Here is a 20,547-nt window from a genome sequence, read left to right on the forward strand (position 1 = left end):
CTCACCCCCTAGGTTGCCTGATCCCTCCCTAATAGGACTTACTTGACTCTGGCGTCCATATTTTCTTCTTCCTGGGCCTGCTTGCAGTCCCAGTAGCACCCACTACTAAGCTCTGGCACTGCCAGGACTGCTGGAGCTGCTAGCCAGTCAGATTGACTGGCCGCTTTTCAGGGCGGGGTTCTCCTACTGAGGGTTGGAAGTCCCACTATCAGTTAAGTTAGACTGTCTGCAGCGTGTTATTGTGCAGGTTTATTTCGTGTGCCGCTGTCAGCGAGCAGTCTGCACCCCACCTCCCCACTCCCAATTAAATCCAGACAGTGAAGCCTGGAAGTCCATTGATTTTGAGCTTTGGTAACCCACAAACAATGGCAGGTGTAAATTCCATGGATGGGTTCCACCTGGGCATGTCCATTCAAAGAAGAGGGCCCCATCCCACCCAGTTCAGTTAGGAACTTTCCAGTGACTTGAGGTAGTCTTGTGCAGAAATTGACCCTTGTCAGCTATCTTTGCCACCTTGTTAGTTTCCCTTTTTAAACTAAAAGACAGTTCCAGAAAATTATATAATGAATCCAGTCCATGTTTAAAGTTATGAATAGGACATGCCTTCACTGGGCATGACAGTAGTAACCGATTCATTTACTTCCATGAACTTGTACTCAACTTGTGCTGATGATTTTCATTATTACAAATAGGTAATGTTGAATTTACTGTGGTTTTTAAGTAACGTCCCTTTCACTGATTTCAATTGTTGGTTTTCCAACCTCCACCCTTACTGAGATCAAGTCAGTCAGGGAGAAGAATTAAAGCTGAGACCTTTTTGTCTGTATAGGTCAGTATTACAGAAGGTGAGGTCTTTACCCACAGCAATTTTGAATGGAGCTCTGACATAGAGCAGAAATATTTCAAGCTGGTTAGTAAATCCAAGAATTGGTAAAACCCCATTAATAATTGCAACAAACAATCATTAAAAATATAGCTTCTATAGTAGGCCCATTGCACCTATGATACTTTAGAATTTCCTTATGAAAAGATGTATGTGCCTTACATTTAGTATTTAATTTTAGCAGTGACAGTGACAGTGATGCTGAAGGCAAGATCAGTGACTGGAAAAAACGAGATGAGGAGCGAAAGAGAGAGATAGAGGAAAGGAGGAGGAAACAACAGGAAGAAGAGCTGAGGAAGTTGAGAGAAAAGGAAAGGGAGGAGGAAGAGGAAGAAAAGAGGAAACGAAAAGAAGAAAAAGAAAAAGAGGAGGAACAGGACAAAATACTTGATGAAATAGATGAAATAAAGAAGAAAGAATCAAAGAAGACGAAAAAAAATCGGACTAAATTGAAATACGCCTCTGATTCTGACTCAGAGGTGGAAAAGGAGGTGACTGTCTTCTCATATATACATTATTCATTGGATTTAAACATTTTTTCATTCAAGTGTTCATGCCAACATTGTTGAAGGTGCAGACTCATTTTGGGGTGCAGTTTTATGGCCATCAGCTGCCAACTGATAGTCATCCAAGTTGCTATTCTTATTGTGTGCATCCACACTGTGAATGTTGGCAAGCTATTTGACTGTGGGTATTAACAATGATGGGAACTGTTTCCTTGTACACTGTATGAGCAAAATTTCAGTATTTATCCCTTTAGAAACATAGGACCAGGAGTAGGCCAGTTATTACATCGAGCCTGATCAGCCATTCAGCGAGATCATGGCTGATCTGTGACCTATCCTCATATAACCAACTTTGCTCTACTTCCCTTAATACCTTGGGTTAACAAAAATCCGCCAGTCTGAGTTTTAAAGTTAACAATTGATCGAGCAACAGTTGCCATTTGCAGAAGAGATATCCAAACTTTTGCCACTCTTTGAATGTAGAAACGTTTCCTCGTTTCACTCGTGAAGGCTCTAGTTCTAATTTTTAGACTATGCTCCCTAGTCCTAGAGTCCCCAACCAACAGATAGTTTCTGCCTCTAGCTACCATATCTGTTCCTCTTAATATCTTGAAAACTTCAGTCAAATTGCCCCATCAACTGCCAAATTCCAAGGGAAAAACCCTAGATTGTGTGGTCTCTCCTCATAATTTAAGCTTTAGAGTCCAGGTATCTTTCTGGTAAATCTACATACACTGCACTCTCTCCAAAAATGTTAAACTCTTCCTAAGATATAGAACATAAGAACATAAGAAATAGGAACAGAAGTAGATCATTTGGCCCCTCGAGCCTGCTCCGCCATTCAATAAGATCATGGCTGATCAACTTGTGTTTCGATTTCCACATTCCCATCTAACCCCGATAACCTTTGATTCCCTCGCCTAACAAGAATCTGCCTACCCCTGCCTTAAAAATGTTCAATGCCCCGCCTCCAGACGCTGATGTCCAGAACTGAGCACAGCACTTCAGGTGTGTTTTAATTAGGGATTTGTATTGCTGAAACATGACTTCAACCCCTTTGTATTCTAGTCCTCTAGATTTAAGTTCCAGCATTCCATTAATCTTTTAAATTATTTTCTGCACTTGTTCATGACGTTTTAATGTATCTACCTGGGGCCTAAGTCTCTTGGACCCACAACTCTTTCTAGCTTTCCACCATTTAGAAAGTACCCTGTTCTATCCTTTTCAGGTCCAAAATGGATAACCTCACATTTGCCCACATTGAAATCCATTTGCCACAGTTTTGTCCATTCACTAGATCTATTATTGTGTCTTTGTAATGTTACACTTCTATCTACACTGCTTACAATTACGCCTGTCTTTGTGTCATTGGCAATTTCAGATATGTGACTGTGTACCTCATCATCCAAACCATTAATATGGTGAGGTCCCAACATAGATTTTTGCAGGACACCACTAGGTCACATTCTGCCAATTAGTGTGTGCCCATTATCCCTACTCTGTCTCCTGCCGCTCAGCCAATTTCCTAGCCAGGTGTCTTCAATTTCATGAGATTTGACTTTAGCTAACAGTCTTTTACGAGGGACTTTATCAAATGCCTTCTGGAAGTCCATATGAATGACATTGGGAATCAGGCAACGACTAAGGACCATTTCAGTTCTTTGGGCATATGTGGCTAACATTAAAAGATATGAATAATATCCAAAGATATTTAGATTACAAAATTTAGGTTTCCCGTGAACTGTATTGTTGCCCAGTCCAAATGTTAGTTCACAAATGAGACTGATTATGGCAAAGCACACAACACTACAAAGTAAGCGAGTTCATCAAAGATAAAGTGCAGTACAGAGATGCATCAACTAATACATATGTGATAACTGTTGACACAACTTCAAGGTTCAACATGGAGAATTATAATAGACAAGTGATTAGCTGTGGAACTTGCTACGCTGTTGAGATTTTGAGGGATAGACGCATTCAGGCAGAAGTAAGAAAAGAATAGAAATATATTATTTAACCAGTCTTTTGGATTGGGTTGTCAGTGAAAAGAATTAGCCCAACTCCAACTTGCAGGAGCAGTTTTACTCCAGCTACCAGTTTGAGACTGATAGCTACAGCTTTTGTTTTGGTTGTACTCTGTTACATTGCCTGGCTAAAACTTAACTTCTGCTGCTCAGATGGGAAGATGTGCGCTTGCAAATAGATGCTGTTAAATTTTTAATGTTTAGATTGTGTGTGAGGCAGAGTCTAGACTCTCTAAAAATTTAAATTAGTTACATGGAATTGGAAGAACTGTGGACCTTTTGCTCTGATTTGACATCGTATTGGCTGTGCTCTCTGGATGAGGAAGTCTTGCACTCCCTCTACCTCATATTGTATAAAGGATCCCAGTCCACTTTAGTCTGCCATCAGTTCAGTTCTTATTCTGGATTTACACTTCAAATTGTCTGAGCTGATGCTAAAGCTGTAGTGTAATTGCCATCTAAGATGTCTTGATTATGAATATTGTCACGACTCACTGGGGATAGTGCGCTGTAATATCAAGCCCCATTGTTCCCTGAGCCACAACAAATATGAAAAGTTTGACCAAACTACCAGATTGCCCCAATTCTACCTAACTGGTTAATTTAGGTTAACAGAATATGAACACCAGGTTTGTAAACTTAATAAGTAAATAACTGTTTATTGAACAAATTGTTTTTAACTAGTGGCAAAAGGAAGTAATATGAGCTGCTAACTTCTAACTCAATAACTTAACTCTACCCCCTTAAACCCTAATATATATATATATATATATATATACATACACACACACACACACCACACAAAACATGGATTTTAAGAGTTGAGATAAAACAGTTCAATAACACCAATCCGGAGTACAGAATTAGATGGGTTGATTTTGATTGATGTCTTCCAAATTTCTTGCAGTTTGTTGTTGATGACACGAGGTGGTCTCCCAGCACTTTCAGTCTGTGGTTCACTGGTTGAAAAACTTGCTTTTCAATGTCTCTACTAGTGATTTTTTTCCTTTTGACAGGAATTTTCAGAGAAAACAGGTTACAGAGATGTGAGGGATAGCCAGCTAGCTATTATGGCAGAATTGCTAGAATTTTACAAACACAGGAGAGAGGTTTTTGGGTCTTCTCTCTTTACAGGCTAGGAGCTGTTATGCCTACACCGTTACCTCACACAGCCCAGGTCAGGAGCCAATTAAAATGCTGTTGCTAGGCAGTTCCCCCTAGTCCAGAACTCCAATCCGGCACCACCCTGTTCTCTTATGGGTACCCTGTGTTCCAAGATAGCAATATTGTAGATATTCCTCATCCTGTTCTAGTGAGCATGTCTTTCAACTGCAGCCATGGTAGTTTTTTAAAGCCACAGTCCAATTTTAAAGCCACAGTCCAAGACAAACAAAAAATAGGTTCTTTACAACATGTATTTGTATTGGTTGCGGAGTAGTCCTAGAGAGAAGAGAGGAAGTTGATGCTTTGATAGAGCAAGATTTTTGTCTTGTTTTCATCAAGTTGGTCAGCAGAACATCTCTTTGTACCAGAAAAACTGAACACTTCTTATGGAATGTTAAATGGAAATAAAAGCAGGGATGTGCTGCTGAGGCTTTTATAAGGCTCTGGTCAGACCACATTTAGAATATTGTGAGCAATTTTGGACCCCGTATCTCAGGAAGGATGTTCTGGCCCTGGAGAGGGCACAGAGGAGGTTCACGAGAACGATCCCAGGAATGAAAGGCTTAACATATGAGGAACGTTTGAGGACTCTGGTTCTATACTCGATAGAGTTTAGAAGGATGAGGGGGGATCTGATTGAAACTTACAGAATACCGAAAGGCCTGGATAGAGTGGACGTGGGGAAGATGTTTTCCATTAGTAGGAGAGACTAGGACCCGAGGATACAGCCTCAGAGTAAAGGGAAGATCTTTTAGAACAGAGATGAGGAGAAACTTCTTTAGCCAGGGAGTGGTGAATCTATGGAATTCATTGCCACAGAAGGCTGTGGAGGCCAGGTCATTGAGTGTATTTAAGACCAAGATAGATAGGTTCTTGACTGGTAAGGGGATCAAAGGTTACAGGGAGAAGGCGGGAGAATGGGGTTGAGAAACTTATCAGCCATGATTGAATGGCGGAGCAGACGCGATGGGCCGAATGGCCTAATTTCTGCTCCTATGTCTTATGGTCGTATGGAAATGTGGAAAACCTAGAAAAACCAGGATACATTAAGTGGACAGGGTTTGGTATCCTGTTTTGCTGCATAGTGCTTTCACTAAAATAGTTTATATAGTTTCACTAAAATAGAAACAAAAGTGAATACTAACATATGACTTAGGAGCAGGAGTAGGCCACTCAGCCCTTCGAGCCTGCTCCGCCATTCAATAAGATCATGGCCAATCTGAATGTAACCTCAACCCCACATTCCTGCCTATCCCAATAATCTATCACCCCCTTGTTAATCAAGAATCTAACTCTGCGTTAAAAAATATTCAAAGACTCTGCTTCCAACGCATTTTGAGGAAGAGAGTTCCAAAGACACTCAACCCCCTGAGAGAAAAAATTTCTCCTCATCTCTGTCTTAAATGAGCGACCCCTTATTTTTAAACATATTTATTTGAACCCTGGTTCTAGATTCCCCCACAAGAGGAAACATCCTCTCCACATCCACCCTGTCAAGACCCCTCAGGATCTTGAAGGTTTCAATTAAGTCGTCTTTTACTCTTCTAAATTCCAGTGGATACAAGCCTAACCTGCCCAGCCTTTCCTCATAAGACAACCTGCCCGTTCCCTCTATTAGTGTAGTAAACCTTCTCTGAACTGCTTGTAACACATTTACATCTTTCTTTAAGGAGACCAGCACTGTTACACAATATTCTAGATGTGGTCTCACCAATGTCCTTATACAACTGAAGCATAACCTCCCTACTTTTGTAATCAATTCCCCTCACAATAAATGATGACCTTCTATTGGCTTTCCTAATTACCTGCTGTATCTGCATACTAACCTTTTGTGGTTCATGCACTAGGACACCCAGATACCTCTGAATCTGAGCTCTGCAATCTCTCTTCATTTAAATAATCGTTTTTATTCTTCCTGCCAAAATGAACGATTTTCACATTTGCCCACATTATACTCTATTTGACAGATCTTTGCCCACTCACTTAACCTATCATCTGTATCACTTTGGAGCCTCCCTACGTCCTCTTCACAGTTTACTTTCCTACCTATCTTTGTGTCATCAGCAAGTTTAACATCCATTCCTTCGGTCCCTTCACCCAAGTCATTTATATAAATTGTAAAAAAGTTGAGGCCCCAGCACTGAGCCCTGTGGCACACCGCTCGTCCCATCCTGCCAACTGGAAAAAGACCCATTTATGCCAACACTTTGCTTCCTGTTAGCTAGCCAATTTTCTATCTGCACCAATATGTTACCCAAATAAATATAGCTTTATTGTTTACAGGTGAAGAAAAAGTCTAAGAAACCACATCCCGAGCCCACAAATAAACAAAATCAACAGAAAAAAGAGAAAGAACAAAAAGAAAGAAAACGTAAACTGGAAGACCGTCACAAAGAAAGGTGAGTTGTGCTTTGTTCCTCTGGAACAAGTCAGCCTTCAGCACTCTTTTTTTCTATATTCAATGGAATAACAAAAGTGATCAAAAATCTGTTAAACATTCGATTTTTCAATAAATGCTGCCTTCTTGTTATTGAAGGAGGTTCTTGCTCATTCCATGACTGATCTCAAATAAGCAATTGGATAATTTCCTGGGATATGGAAGGCAAATTCAGCTAAATTCTCACAGCAGTCATAACCCAGTGCATTTGCAATGCCTGAGCTAAAAATAGAATTCGACTTGAATGTAATGTTCTTGACTAAGAGTCAGCTAATCTCTCAAAATAGCCATTAAAGGGCTGGCAGTGCCATGGAACCATAGCCAGTAAGAAGCTCTTGAGAGTTTAAAACAAGGGCCAATCCTTGGTTGGGCGTAAAAGATCCCATGACACGACTATATTATAAAGAATCACGAGGGAGCTCTCTAATCAACATTTATCCCTTAATCAACACCTTAAAAGTAGAACAAAAACAAAAAATGCTGGAAAAGCTCAGCAGGTCTGACAGCATCTGTGGAGAGAAAGACAAGAGTCCATACGGACTCGAAACGTTAACTCTGTCTTTCTCTCTACAGATGCTGTCAGACCTGCTGAGCTTTTCCAGCACTTTTGTTTTTGTTTCAGATTTCCAGCATCCACAGTATTTTGCCTTTACCTTAAAAGTAGAAGGTAATTTGGTAATTATCGGATTTCTGACTGTGGGACCTTGCTGTGTGTGCATAGTGGCTGCCACAGTTCCTACATTGGACACATTGGATCAGCGACTACACTTCAAAAAGTACTTAATTGGCTGTAAAGCAGTTTGCAATGCCCTGAGATCATGAAAGGTGCTTTATGAATGCAAGTCTTCCCCTTCTTTATTGTTTAGGAGAAGAAAAATGTTGCTCCTGAAACCCAAATCTAAAGTTACTGATTGGAGAATTTTTGTTTTCTTTTCTCACACTTTTGTAATTCACTTTTCTGCAGGGCAGCAGCTAAGGCAGAAAAGGAAAAGAAGAAAGAAGAAAAGTTGCAAGCTAGGAAGCTAGAAAAGAAAAAAGGTACACATCTCATGGGATTTAAGTCCCTGCTGGAAACTGACAATTTAAACATACAGCCTAAAGAAGATTTTACGGTCAGGGTAAAGTGACAGCACACTCCTCTGACCTTTTATAAAAAAAAAAGCTATCCACGAACATCTAGCGATTCCTCTGGCATGGATTTCCCCTTCCCCGATGTGAATTTCATCCTCGTGCCAGCTATAGGGGATCTCTGGCATCCAGAAATAGTAATGTTATCAAGCAGGCTAAGCAGCCAATCACATTGAAGTATTCTCATAGTCAGCAAACCAGGAAGTAACAGGCAGGTTTTACTGTTCACTTTCTATAACTTTAATAATTTTACAGCAAACAAAATAAAAGTTGAGATGCGCGGACGCCAAAATTTGCTGTCAGTTTCACCAGAGTAAGGATGTTGAACACTAATAGTTTTGCTGTCATTCCAACTGCAAAATGCTGGTCAATATTTTATGGTGGCATAGCCTCTCTATAGAATCTGTGGAACTGAGATTTTGTAGTTGCAGAGCGTCATTTTTGTAGCTGACAGCAGCACAATCTTAATATACCAAGCTTGTTTTACTCTCTTCAAATAACCAGACCATTAACTCGTGGAGTAAGTCTCCTGAACCTAATGAAGAAAATAGCAGTACTCTTAAAAAGACTAAGGCAAGTCTGTGATGTACACACCCTACAGCTTAAATGGTAGAGACTAAGCTGATCATTTGGCTGGCCTGCTGTCTTCATGCTGTCTCCCTCTTGCGGTTTATAAAGGCTTATTGAAGAAGGTCCAACACGTTTCTGATGACATTTTCATTATTTAACAGAGATGACGGCAGAGCAGAAGCTTCAGAAGATACATACAGACATTAAACATGCTCTGAAGGTTGACAGTCCTGTGAGTATCGGTAAAGATTTGTATTGAAGGTCAGACTTTGTATTTCTATTGGGATTTATTGTATAGGATTTAAAATAATTTGTTTTTTAATCCCAAACACTTAAAAGATTCTAGCAACTTTAAAGTGGAAATCAGTTTATGTAGAACTTTTCTTTATTCCATTGAATTGTTTTTGACAGAATTTTTTTCCAGCTCAGACACTTGCGTTTATTAATATCAGTTCAGATTAGGAAAAATAAATACTATTTTAAGGCCAAATGTCTTAAACCAAGGATATCCAGGCACTTAGAGATTGGGACCAAGTACATATGTCAGGCTCATTAAGTGAGACCCCCCAAGGGAGCCCCACCATACAAAAGGTGATGCCCCAAATTACCAAAAAACTTATTTTGGGAATTATTTAATCTTGGAGGAATTTCATGTAATGTGTATTTAATGTATTCTACTAAGTTAAATGCAGTCGAATTAAGGTTAGATTCACAGCATACAACTTTTGGAAATGTAGATTATGATCCAGCACATAAAGAATTAGACTTGGCCTGTCCAGAATGTATTTCTCAAACACGGTGAGAGAAATTATATGACAGTCTGCAAGAGTAAGAAAGTAAATAAGAAAAAGATATTCTCAATTTAGATCTAGTATGGCTAGACTCTAGGTGAATGCTAATCAGAAAACATTTAGCCAGCTAAATTGGGATATTGTGGAATCTCTATTTTAAGAGGAGTATTAAGAAAATAATTTAAAAGTCATTGTAATAACTACTCTGTTCATTCACACGTAAAATAAATCAGTTTTTCTTTGTAATTGGCCTCGCCTGGAGCAAGCAGGTGCCTTCCAGAAGATTGAGGGACAGGTGCGAGATTGTAGTACCTGATCATAAAAGATGCTGATCCACTTGCACAAAAGTGAACCCAAAGGAATACACTGCATAATGCTGAACCCAAAGGAATATACTGTATAGTGCAAGCCCAAAATTTGTAACCCCCCACACAAAAAGCAAGTTCCTGATTCAGAAAAGCAAGAACCGTGCTTCAGCACCGACACCTCTCCACCCCACTTCCATGCTATTTCCACTATTTCAATAGAACTAGAATCATTCGCCTTATTAAACACAGAATTTACAACGTAGAAACAAAATTAGATAGGAAATAGCTTTGAAGCTGTGCAAGTGAAATACATCGCCAGATGTTACTACTGTATTATCCATTGTTGCATGAAAAGAAAGCAACTATTTTCTTGGTGGAGATTGAGAAAACAGAACAAGTGACTTCTCTATTGGATGAGAAAGTTTGGGTATTAAGGCCATTTGGATACACTGTTCATAGAAAGTCACTGGATGGCATCATTGCTCTGGTTTTATATGTCAAAAAGTCACAGACATGGCTGGTCTTGCATAGGAAGTAGTAATTAATATCATCCAGTTACTATTGCTAGATACAGCAATGTGTGCAAAGAACTGAATGAAAAATATCAAGGAAGCCACACAATCTTCAAAGCTAGAGATGCATAACAGTTTGCGATGTTTAGCATATGGACAAAAGCAGATTATAAATCAAGAAATAATAAGGGCATGTAAGAAAGGTACTGCAATAATCGTGAGAGCTTTTAATGTTCATATAGATTGGACAAATCAAATTTGCCAGCGTAGCCTGGAGGATGAGTTCATGGAGTGTAGTCAGGACAGTTTCTCAGAACGACATGATCCAGAACCAACTGGGGATCAAGCTGCTTTAGACCTGGTAATGTGTAATGAGACAGGGTCAATTAATAACCTCATAGTAAAGGATCCTCTAGGGAAGATTGATTGTAACATGTTAGAATTTCACATTCAGTTTGAGGGTGAGAAATTTGTGTCTAAAACAAGTGCCTTAAACTTAAATAAAGGCAATCACAATGGTATGAAGACAGAGTTGGCTAAAGCGGAAAGGGAAAGTAGGTTAAACGGTAAGATGGTGGAGAAGGAGCGGTAGACGTTTAAGGAGCTATTTCATAACTCTCAACAAAGACGGGGTAGTTGCTGAGAGGCTGTTTCCCCCTGCCGGGACATATAGAACCAGGTGAGACAGTTTAAAAGTAAGGGGTTTCCCATTGAAGATAGAGATGAGGAGGAATTTCTTCTCTGAGGGTCATTTAGTGTTTGGAATTCTCTTCCCAAGCGAGCAGTGGAGGCTGGGTCATTGAATATATTTTAAGCTGAGATAGTCAGATTTTTGATTGACAAGGGAGTCGAGGATTATGGGGACAGGCAGGAAACTGGAGTTAAGGCACAATCAGATGATCTTATTGAAAGGGGGAGCAGGCTTGATGAGCTGACTGGCCTAATCCTGCTCCTGTTTTTTATGATCATAAAAGAGGGATACAGAGAGTCCACTGGAAAGTAATTGAAAGCTAAGCAATATACAGAGGCCAGACTGTTACCAAATGCTTTAACTGCTGATGTTTTGTAGGATGTCAAGAAGTGTGTGGAGGCACTTGAAGAACTGCGAACACTGCAAGTCACTACACAGCTCTTGCAGAAACACAGTGATCTGGTCGCAACGTTAAAAAAGGTATAAGCAAAATACTGCGGATACTGGAAGTCTGAAATAAAAACGAAACTACAGCATCTGTGGAGAGACATTTAATGTTTCATGTCCGTCAGACTCTGAAGAAGTCATACGGACTTGAAATGTTAACTTTGTTTCTCTCTCTGCAGATGCTACCAGACCTGCTGAGTTTTTCCAGCATTTTCTGTTTTTATATTTAAAAAGGTATATTTGTTGTACTGTGCTTTTATTGATGATTATAGCAATTGATCCTAATTCAGGTCTGTCACTGTCTTGTAGTGTGGGCTTATTTGCTTGTGTATTAAATTGTTTGAAAAATTAGCCTAAGTGATAATTAAATAACTTCATTTTGGTGCTTATTTGGCATTGCTTATACATCTGATTTGAAAGTATTTTAATTCAGTTAATATTCTATTTCAACATTCTAGTAGTAGTGGGTGGACTACTCACACAATAATGTTTGCAACATTGACTTGTACTTAAGGTGGACAGCTTCATTTTGGAAGTTTATAAGTTAATGAATATGGCATGAGATTTTGATGGTGTGAGATGGCGCTGAAGGCAATACCATGACTGTTTAGTTCTCAACCTGAGCTGTTGGTCTCCAAGTAAAACAGTGGTGCTTTCTGGTAGAGGGAATGGAAAATAGTTTGCACAGTCCAGCTGAAAGTAAACAAAAGAATAACGTGCCTCTGGTGGTTTCAGTTTTTTTTTAAAAAGATAATTTTAAAATTTATGAACAAATAGAGTGTGAAGTACAGGGTTAACGAGAAGTCATGCGTAGCATGGCTCCAGCATATGTAGAACAATAATGTGGACTGTTCCTACCTCAGCTTAATTAATTTAAACATGAAGGAAAGCCAGAGGGTAGTTGGCATTTGTAGAACCACACCCCAGCAAGAGTCACCACCTTTTAGGGAAGAAATATTGGAGTGAACAATGTTTTTTTTCTTGCTAGTTGCATCCAAAGGCAATCAAAACTCAGTTGTTTCCTTTTATGTTTTTTCAGTCTTTTTCTATCCTTCTTACTCTATATTTTTATGGCATCTGTATTTTAGATCACTGCTGATCCACATTTTTCTTGGTGCAAGAATAGCCAAAAAACCTGTTGTACCGACACATTTCTCCCACCACCAATGAGTAGTCAATGTATTGTGGCTTCATATAATATATGTGAATGCTGTTTAAAAATTCAATATTTTCTTCAGACCAGTTGTACAGCAGGTGCAAAAGTGCTGTGAAACTATTGGTAGCGTAGCTCGGCAGTGAATGACGTTGCTGTGATCAAATTCTGATATGTTTTGTGTCGAAGTAAAATCAAAACCACTTTGATGCAAAAACAGGTAACGTATCATGTCAGCTGAGTTCAGTTGATAACTTGCCTTTGGGTTAAATGATTGTAGGTTCAAGGCCCATTCTGAGACTTGAGCACTAATCTTTGCTGACACTCCAATACGGTGCTGCACAGTTAGCAATGCTGCTGTTCAGTTGAAAAACTAAACTGGTACCTTGTGTATCTGTTGGAATGCCGCAAAAGGATTTGAACGGTCCCATAAACTGATATGTACAAATGGAGGATATTTTCCCAGTGTCCTGGCCAATAACATAGGTTTGTTTACAAAAAAACATACTGGACTGTGCTTCAGATGTAAGTTATTGTATATGAAGTGGCACGAAATAAGAGGTGAGATAATGTGTCAAATAAAGGTGTTTCTCTCACATTTCAATAAGATACTTGCGCACTTGATCAAAATGTTGAAGATTGTTGGGTGATATAGTACATGTACTTACTGTTTGAGTATAAATAAAGGTTTTCTCTTATGAGCTGTGTTACTGAGAATTGTACAGACTGAGCATTGAAATATTTAGCAATGCAGTGAATTATAACTGTAACAAATTAAGTAAAATTATATCTATGAAGTGAGAGAGATAAAGATAAATCCTCCTAAGTAACTCTTGTCAAGGAAAACAACTTGTGGTTATATGGTATCTGAATATAAAAAAACATTCCAAAGTGTTTCAAAAACATTTGGTGAGCCAGAAAGGAGAGATTTGGGTGACTGGAAGTTTGGCAAGCTTGTGTTTTTTATTAAAGGTAATGCGCTAGAGATGTTTAAGTAGTTGCTACAGTTTTGGGAATCACCAGAAAGACGGATTGTTTGGTAAGAGCCGCAGGATTGGAGAAAATTGCAGAATAGGGTGAAAAAAAGCCATGAAGGGGATTTATAAATGCAAGCAAGGAATTTTAAATGTAATGCAATAGAAGATTGGCAGCCAGAGTAAGTCAGTGAAGATGGAGTTAAATGGGGCAGATGCATGCTCCAGTTTTGAGCAAGTTCGAGTTTCAGGAGGATGGAAGGCCAGCAAAGGGCTCATTAGAATAGTCAAGTCTGGAAGTCGCAATATTCTAAACAAGAGTTTGTGGTAGATGGGGCTAAGAGTAAAGGCTGATTCTGTTGTGAAACTGGAGCAAATAGTGTTGGATAGGGTGTGGTTTGAAAGATTTAGCGCAGTGTCTGTAGGATCCTAAGTTTACAACATGTTCTTGTTCAACACGAAAGATTGCCATCTCAATGCTAAATGAATACTTTGCTGATAACTTTTACAAGTACTTCTTTTCTTGCATTCCTTAAATCACTTTGGGAGCTGAGTTAGTCTGAGCTATATCTCTTGGAAATTCCAAACTGACCGTCCAATAGAGCTAAAGTCCTGTAAACAGTTGCTGAGAATTCCTGGATTTGAATAGCTGTTAATCACGTTTAAATGTAAGCGATAATTATACAAATAACTGAGCAACTTATGGTTGTTCAAAAGTAATTTGAATCCTCCCTCAAGAGTTGTAAACAACTGATAAACTATTTGACATTAGTATTGAGTTAAACTTGAAACAAAGTTCTGACTTTTTTTAAAAAAACTCGTTATGACCAAGTGACTGGCTTGATGGACTTATACGGAGCTAAAGCTAGAAATAAATGCTTCACTTTTGTTCACGATCCTCCCTTGTAATCTTTCTTCCTGAATTCATCCACGCTGTTTGAAGAGTCACACAATGAAGCTGAGAGCTGAAAGGAGTGTTGCAAGAGCTGTAAGGTGTTGTCCTGCACCATTCCCCATCTCCATCAGTGAGAACCCTGAGACCACCCTAAGAAGTACATGAAATGTTGTCCTTCATATTTAAGATCACAGTAACTCATTGCGTCTATATATTGTCGGCAATGTTTTCTAGATACGCCGTTATAAAGCCAGTCAGGAAGTCATGGCAAAAGCCAGTGAGATCTACAGTCATTTAAAGTCCATGTTTATGGGAGGAGATGATTCTGGCAATAGTACACTGAAGAAGACTCATTCTGACCAGGAGCAGCAGAAAAATAACAAAACCAAAGAGGAGGAGAAAGAAGCTGAGGACAGCATGAAGGAGAAGCAGGATTCCGGTGAGCACTGTTTAGGTGGAATACTGTGGTGCAGACTGCAGCTGGGTACTATGATGTCTGTTGCCCATCTAATCCCCCTTTCCATGACTTTGTGTTCATTTCTCTGTCTCTTTGTATGTGTGAAATGTTTTAGTATAATCTTTTATGTTAAAAGCTCCATAGAATTACAACTTGTTGGGGTTCAGCACATCACTTACATTCCTTAACTTGTGAGATTCATAATGTTCTGTTGCTAGTTCTTAATTTTTGCATGGATTGCAGTTCATTGTGATTGCAATTTTAAAAGTTTATATCTTAATGGTTTAGTGTAAAATTGTATTTTTTGATATGGTACTAGGGCTCACAGATGAAAGTCCCCATGTTTGAGTGTTAGCTGGTTGCCACAGTTGGGGCAGCGTAGTTGGCATCAGAGCCCTCGGGCTAGAGAGGGAGAAAATGATCATTATCCAACAGGCCGTACTGGAAAGTCCGTGTGTTTTTGTGTTTATTTCGAGGACAGATCAGACTCTACTTTGCCTTCTGTGGTCAGCTAACCTGCCAGCTGTTCATTCTTGATGAGAATATCTGAATTTGTGGAGACCCAACATAATTTCTGTTAATTATTGTACTAGCTTATCCCTGAGCTAGGTTCATTTTTTTTTAAATGAGAGGTCTGCAGTTGACCTGTTCTGTTTTCCCCAATAAACTATCTGCAGATTCCTCTACCGCAGTAAATGGGGAAACAGCATCTCAGAAGAATGAAATACTTCCAGAGAACCAAGAACAAGATCAGTCATGGACAGAAAAGGAGAAGAATGCTGAAGAAACATTGGTTGGCAAACAGAATAGGTAGGCGTGGCATAAGCAACAGTAAGTGATTCATCCACACCCTTAACACTGCATTGCACTTGAACCATTAGAAGTACCCATTAGCTTGGCTTAGTTGGTAGATATTAAACTTTGTGTTAGATGTTTGTAGATTCAAGTCTCGTTGTGGACTTGAGCCCATAACCTAGGCTGACCATTACAGTATTGAGAGAGTAGTACGCTGTTGAAATTGCCTGTTCTGGTAGTTTTGATAACACAAACCATCCCCTGACATTATTTGAAGAGTTCTTGCTGTGTTTGTGCCAATGTTCCACACACAATACAAATTAACTGGTTGTTCATTTTGTTTGCTATCTGGGACCTTGCGCACAAAATTGTCTGGTGCATTTCCCTACATAGCAATGACTGCACTTCAAAAGTAGTTATGAAATTTCTTGGGACATCTTTTTTGAAGATATAAACAAATGCTAAGTTTGTTCATTTTGTTTATGTCAATACAGAATATAGAGCATTCCAGTAGGGACCAAAGATCTAAATCTTTTTCAATTTCAACCTTCTCAGGGACTCTGAAAGGCAAAATCTGTACAAGCTGAGGTATGAGCCTAATGTAGAACATTAGAAAGTGTTTAGAATAATCCACCTTCCACAGGCAGAAGACCTTTTGAGATGTTGTTGGAATTAGGTTAGGGATTTGGGTGTCAAAACAACTTAGAAATTGTAATTGAAGGAGCTCTTTACTGCATCTGTGTGAATACAAAGAAAGAACTTGCATTTCTATAGTGCCTTTCATAATCTCAGGAGATCCAAAGTGTTTTAGAGCCAATGAAGTGTTTTTGAATTATAGTCACTGTTGTAGGGAAATGTGGCAGCCAATTTGTCCAAAGCAAGGTCCCACAATCGGAAATTAAATTCCACTGATCCCAAAGGGCAATTATTTTTTCTGTGAAAATTAGTTATACAATTGAACATGTATTTATTATTTTTGTTTTACATCATGTGAAACTTGTTACTGATGCTGAGCAGCAATTCTTCTGGCAACAGTTAAATCTAACACTATGATTTCCCTTCCTTATTAAAAATGCACGTAAAAAAATAGTCTTCAATTACACAAACACTAACACTGAAGTAACGTTTCATGTCACCGTGAATCAGAGGCGGCTCTAGGAAATGGTGCCAAATGAGTGATTTCATAGCCAGTATGTTCACCTTCCTTCACTGCAGCTGATTGGTCAGATGGCTAGACTCCATCCAATTGAGCCATAAATGTTTTTAATAGTATTAAATGCCTTTTTATATGATTGAGATGTTACAAAACACTTCAGTGTGAATTATCTTCAGAATGCAGTGACCCCATTTAGGTAGGTAAACTCTCACGCACAAATGTAGTAAAAAAAATTAATTTATGGACAAGTTATTGTACTTTTTTCTGCACATTCTCTGGTTATTTTAGGTGGACTCTGTTTTAAATAATTTGTACTTACTTTTGTCTGTGATCTTCTTCCAGTTTGTCTTTTGCTGCATATCATTCCCCTCTGCCTTGTATGTGTGAAGGAGCACAAGTGCATCACAAGATGATTCACACCAAATTATATCACCAGATTCCCCAATCAATAAGCTATTCATGGGTTGCTAACCTTTTAATAAATGGTGTTAGTTTGAATTGTATTGGACTTTAAATGGGTAGATCCCTTGTTCAGTTTTCAGTCTTGTCTTTTTACCTGTAACTTTCATTTCGTTCTATTCACATCTATTTTTTCCCTTTCCTCAAGTTTCCTCAAAACCTACTCGTGCAAAGAAAATCTGTGAATCATAGGGATAATGCCCACTCAAACCAGAGCTAAGTATCTCCTACAAACTTTAACTTTGGGTCTCTTCCCCTTCCAACATTTTCCTAGGCAGGCAATGTTGATAGCTTTCTCAACTGTTGGAGATATTTGTCAGGACAAGTCAGTCAACAGTAATGCAGATTTGGGCATCCTAACTGATTTCCTTTCCTGCTCCTCATGTGACCCAAAGGAAACTAATTGTAGTGTCCTGTTACTGCCTTCTTTGTTGAGGGCAGTTAACATACCAAGGATCAAACCTAACATACTGAGGATCAAAAACATTCCTAGTTTGTGTAGATCAGCAGACCAGCACTGATTGGAATGTGGATAAAGTCACCCATTTAAGCATTAACAATGTTTTTGTATCAGCTTTTGAAATTATATTATAAATAATTAGAAAATAAATAAGCATAAGTGCTTGGTTTCTCCTTCCTACAAGATGCCAAATTTATGACTAGATTAAGTGTGGAAGTTTCAGGCATGTTCCAATGATTTTAACGTTGTGTAGAATAGAAATTATATGGTCTTATCATTTTCTCTTAAAGTGCTCCATACATACCTGCAGTGCTTCAATCAGAAGATCAACACACCACCGATACAGAGACCATTCCAATGGAGATGGAGTCAGCTAACGAGAGTTAAGGCTATGAGCCATAATCAACTATGGGACACGTTTTAAAATCTGGGTTGCTTTCAAAGAAGAACATTTGTCACTTGAATCGTCCTAGAACCTAGTAAAGACTGATTTTGTTGTCTGCCCAGGTGAAGAAGCTGAAAGAGGTCACTTACTTTGCAGAACTCTATTTCTTCATTTTGTTGAAAAGAGAAACAAAAATATTGGTCTGCACATTTAATGTATCTTCTTTTCTTACCTTGAGCAGAAGAAGTGAATGTGGCGCAAGGTGCAGAAATGGCTGCCTTTTGGTGGATTAAATCTATCACCAGGAATTTCCTCCGGGTTCTCCTGACTAGCGGAAATCCTGGATAGACATGTAAGCAGGTTTTTGCTGCAGTTTTAATGGCCAATCAGGAGAACACTCAAGGAAATTAATGGTGAATGTTTTACTTAATTTCAGAGCGTATTTCTTTTTTTACTTCTCATGAAGTTATTTGTTTAAAGTTTTTATCAATCTGAAGTATGTTCTCCATGATGGGTTGGCTCACAGAATTAGACAAAGAAAGTGTGTTTTTCTTTCTTTTTCATTTTTAACCTCTTCCAGCTGCAAAGGTCCATTACATGATTTCCCCAAACAGCTAATTTCTCAGCACTTAACCTAATTTTTTTACAGGAAGAACTGATTATGTAGAGATTTCAGCTTTGTCATTGTAAAGTACAACTTTGTTATCAGTACCAGTTATTAAAGTTTGACCTTGTGGGAGTTTTTATGTGATGTTGACACAGGTGTAGTGAGCTCCCTTCTTCAGTGTCTTTGTTAAGAATAGTGTGTAAGAGAGCAGCACTGTAGGGGAGGCCTGTAACTACTTATGGATGTTAATCCTCTGAATGTCTTCCTGTCTCATTCCTTCTAAATTCCAAATATGTCATTCTACATACTCTTCATCCTTGCTATATTGAAATCAAGACTTGCCATGTCATCTCCTACTCCTAATTCTTTCACATGACCTCAAAACTGTGGGACTTCTTATCATCCTTTGTCTTCCCTTCTTCCTTTAACCTAGAGACTTGTAAAACTCAATTTTGACATAGCCTAACCTTTACGTCTTGATTGATCTCATCGTCACTTTTCGTCTTAAATGTGGTGGTCTGCACTGTGAGCCTTGACCTCTGGCTTTTGTTTGTTAATAATTTAAAGGAAAGAAAATCAAATCTGTTGTAAAAGACCACCAAGGAAAAATGGCCTTTAGCAGGTTAATCTAGAAAATTTTAAAATGCAAACTTTTATATATTAAAAAGCACATTTTGTGTCGAGTTTTCTTTGAGTTTGTTTCCTACTAGTTATCAAAGGATTATTAATATGACATCAATCTGACCACTGTGGAAATCTGAAGACTCTTAACTTGACTGTTTGTCTTGGTGAGTGCTTTTGCCCATCTTAGAATTATTATAGTAGTGGTACTGAAACACATACTTGTGACTATTTCAGCTTACTACCTGAGCCCATGCAACAAAATTTAAAATGAATGCATTTTACTGCAGCTGAGATAGAGACCAGAAAACAGATCAGAGTATTTGTTTTTACATCTTTTAAAAAGCTGCTGTCCATAATGGAAACTCCTCACCACATAAATCATATATAGACATTTGAAGTACTAGGTAAAACTGATTGTTCAGGGCCAGATAATTCACTATCTACATGTCCAATTTGTTTCAGCTGAGAGGTTACTGTATCAAAGTGGTAGCCCCCCAAAGGTGTGAGGATTATCAGAAACTCTCAATCACTTTGGATGCAGTAGAGCTGCCAGTTTTTCAAGGATGAAAACAATACCCATGCTTCTCTGAGGGCTCAGTAACAAAAGATAGTTTGTAATGGGTCTCTACAGGCCAGGAAGCTCTAGCTTCTAAGTACTGTTAACTACTGTGAGCTGGGGTTGCTTGAGGAGCACTCCAGTTGTCTTTATTGCCTTAGCATTAGAGGTGATTGGGTGGTAAAATTGCAGATATTCCATGTATCTGCAGCTGGTGAGAAGAAGTTGTGGCTTAGCTATCTTGTCCCCCATGGGCAAACATCCTGTTGTGATCCATATCTAGAGTCAGGTAGGACTACCAGCAACCATAGAATTATACAGCAGCAGGAGTCAGTAGCTTAGGCAAAGAAAACAAAAGTTGGCTTTTGTGGCATGGTTTAGTATATTTTACATTAAAATATTACCACTTTTTAAAATATTTGGCAGCAATGTTTGGTCACCCCTTTTAATATAGAATCACAAGAACCTTCATTCGTTACTGTGGTCACCACAAAGGCGGAAGAGAGATGATAATACACAGACCTGAAAAAATGAAATAGTCATACTCTTCCACTAAAGGAATGTG

General features: G+C 38.8%; 1 protein-coding gene across 2 annotated transcripts in view; it reads left to right on the forward strand.

Moving 5' to 3' along the window:
* Window positions 1-19,485, forward strand: part of hdgfl2 (HDGF like 2) — a 62,600-nt gene extending 43,115 nt beyond the window's left edge. The window contains exons 9-16 of one of the 2 annotated variants that reach the window (XM_078555693.1): window positions 1,065-1,374; window positions 6,861-6,976; window positions 7,979-8,052; window positions 8,874-8,944; window positions 11,393-11,494; window positions 14,718-14,922; window positions 15,618-15,750; window positions 18,101-19,485. In XM_078555693.1, coding sequence (XP_078411819.1) covers window positions 1,065-1,374; window positions 6,861-6,976; window positions 7,979-8,052; window positions 8,874-8,944; window positions 11,393-11,494; window positions 14,718-14,922; window positions 15,618-15,750; window positions 18,101-18,197 — 1,108 coding nt within the window. In that variant the 3' untranslated portion in view covers window positions 18,198-19,485. The remainder of the gene's footprint in view (window positions 1-1,064; window positions 1,375-6,860; window positions 6,977-7,978; window positions 8,053-8,873; window positions 8,945-11,392; window positions 11,495-14,717; window positions 14,923-15,617; window positions 15,751-18,100) is intronic. The other variant, XM_078555694.1, reaches the window with a different exon arrangement.
* Window positions 19,486-20,547: the final 1,062 nt, after the last annotated feature.

Source organism: Cetorhinus maximus, chromosome 13 (assembly GCF_964194155.1).
Source record: "Cetorhinus maximus chromosome 13, sCetMax3.hap1.1, whole genome shotgun sequence".
NCBI lineage: Eukaryota > Metazoa > Chordata > Chondrichthyes > Lamniformes > Cetorhinidae > Cetorhinus > Cetorhinus maximus.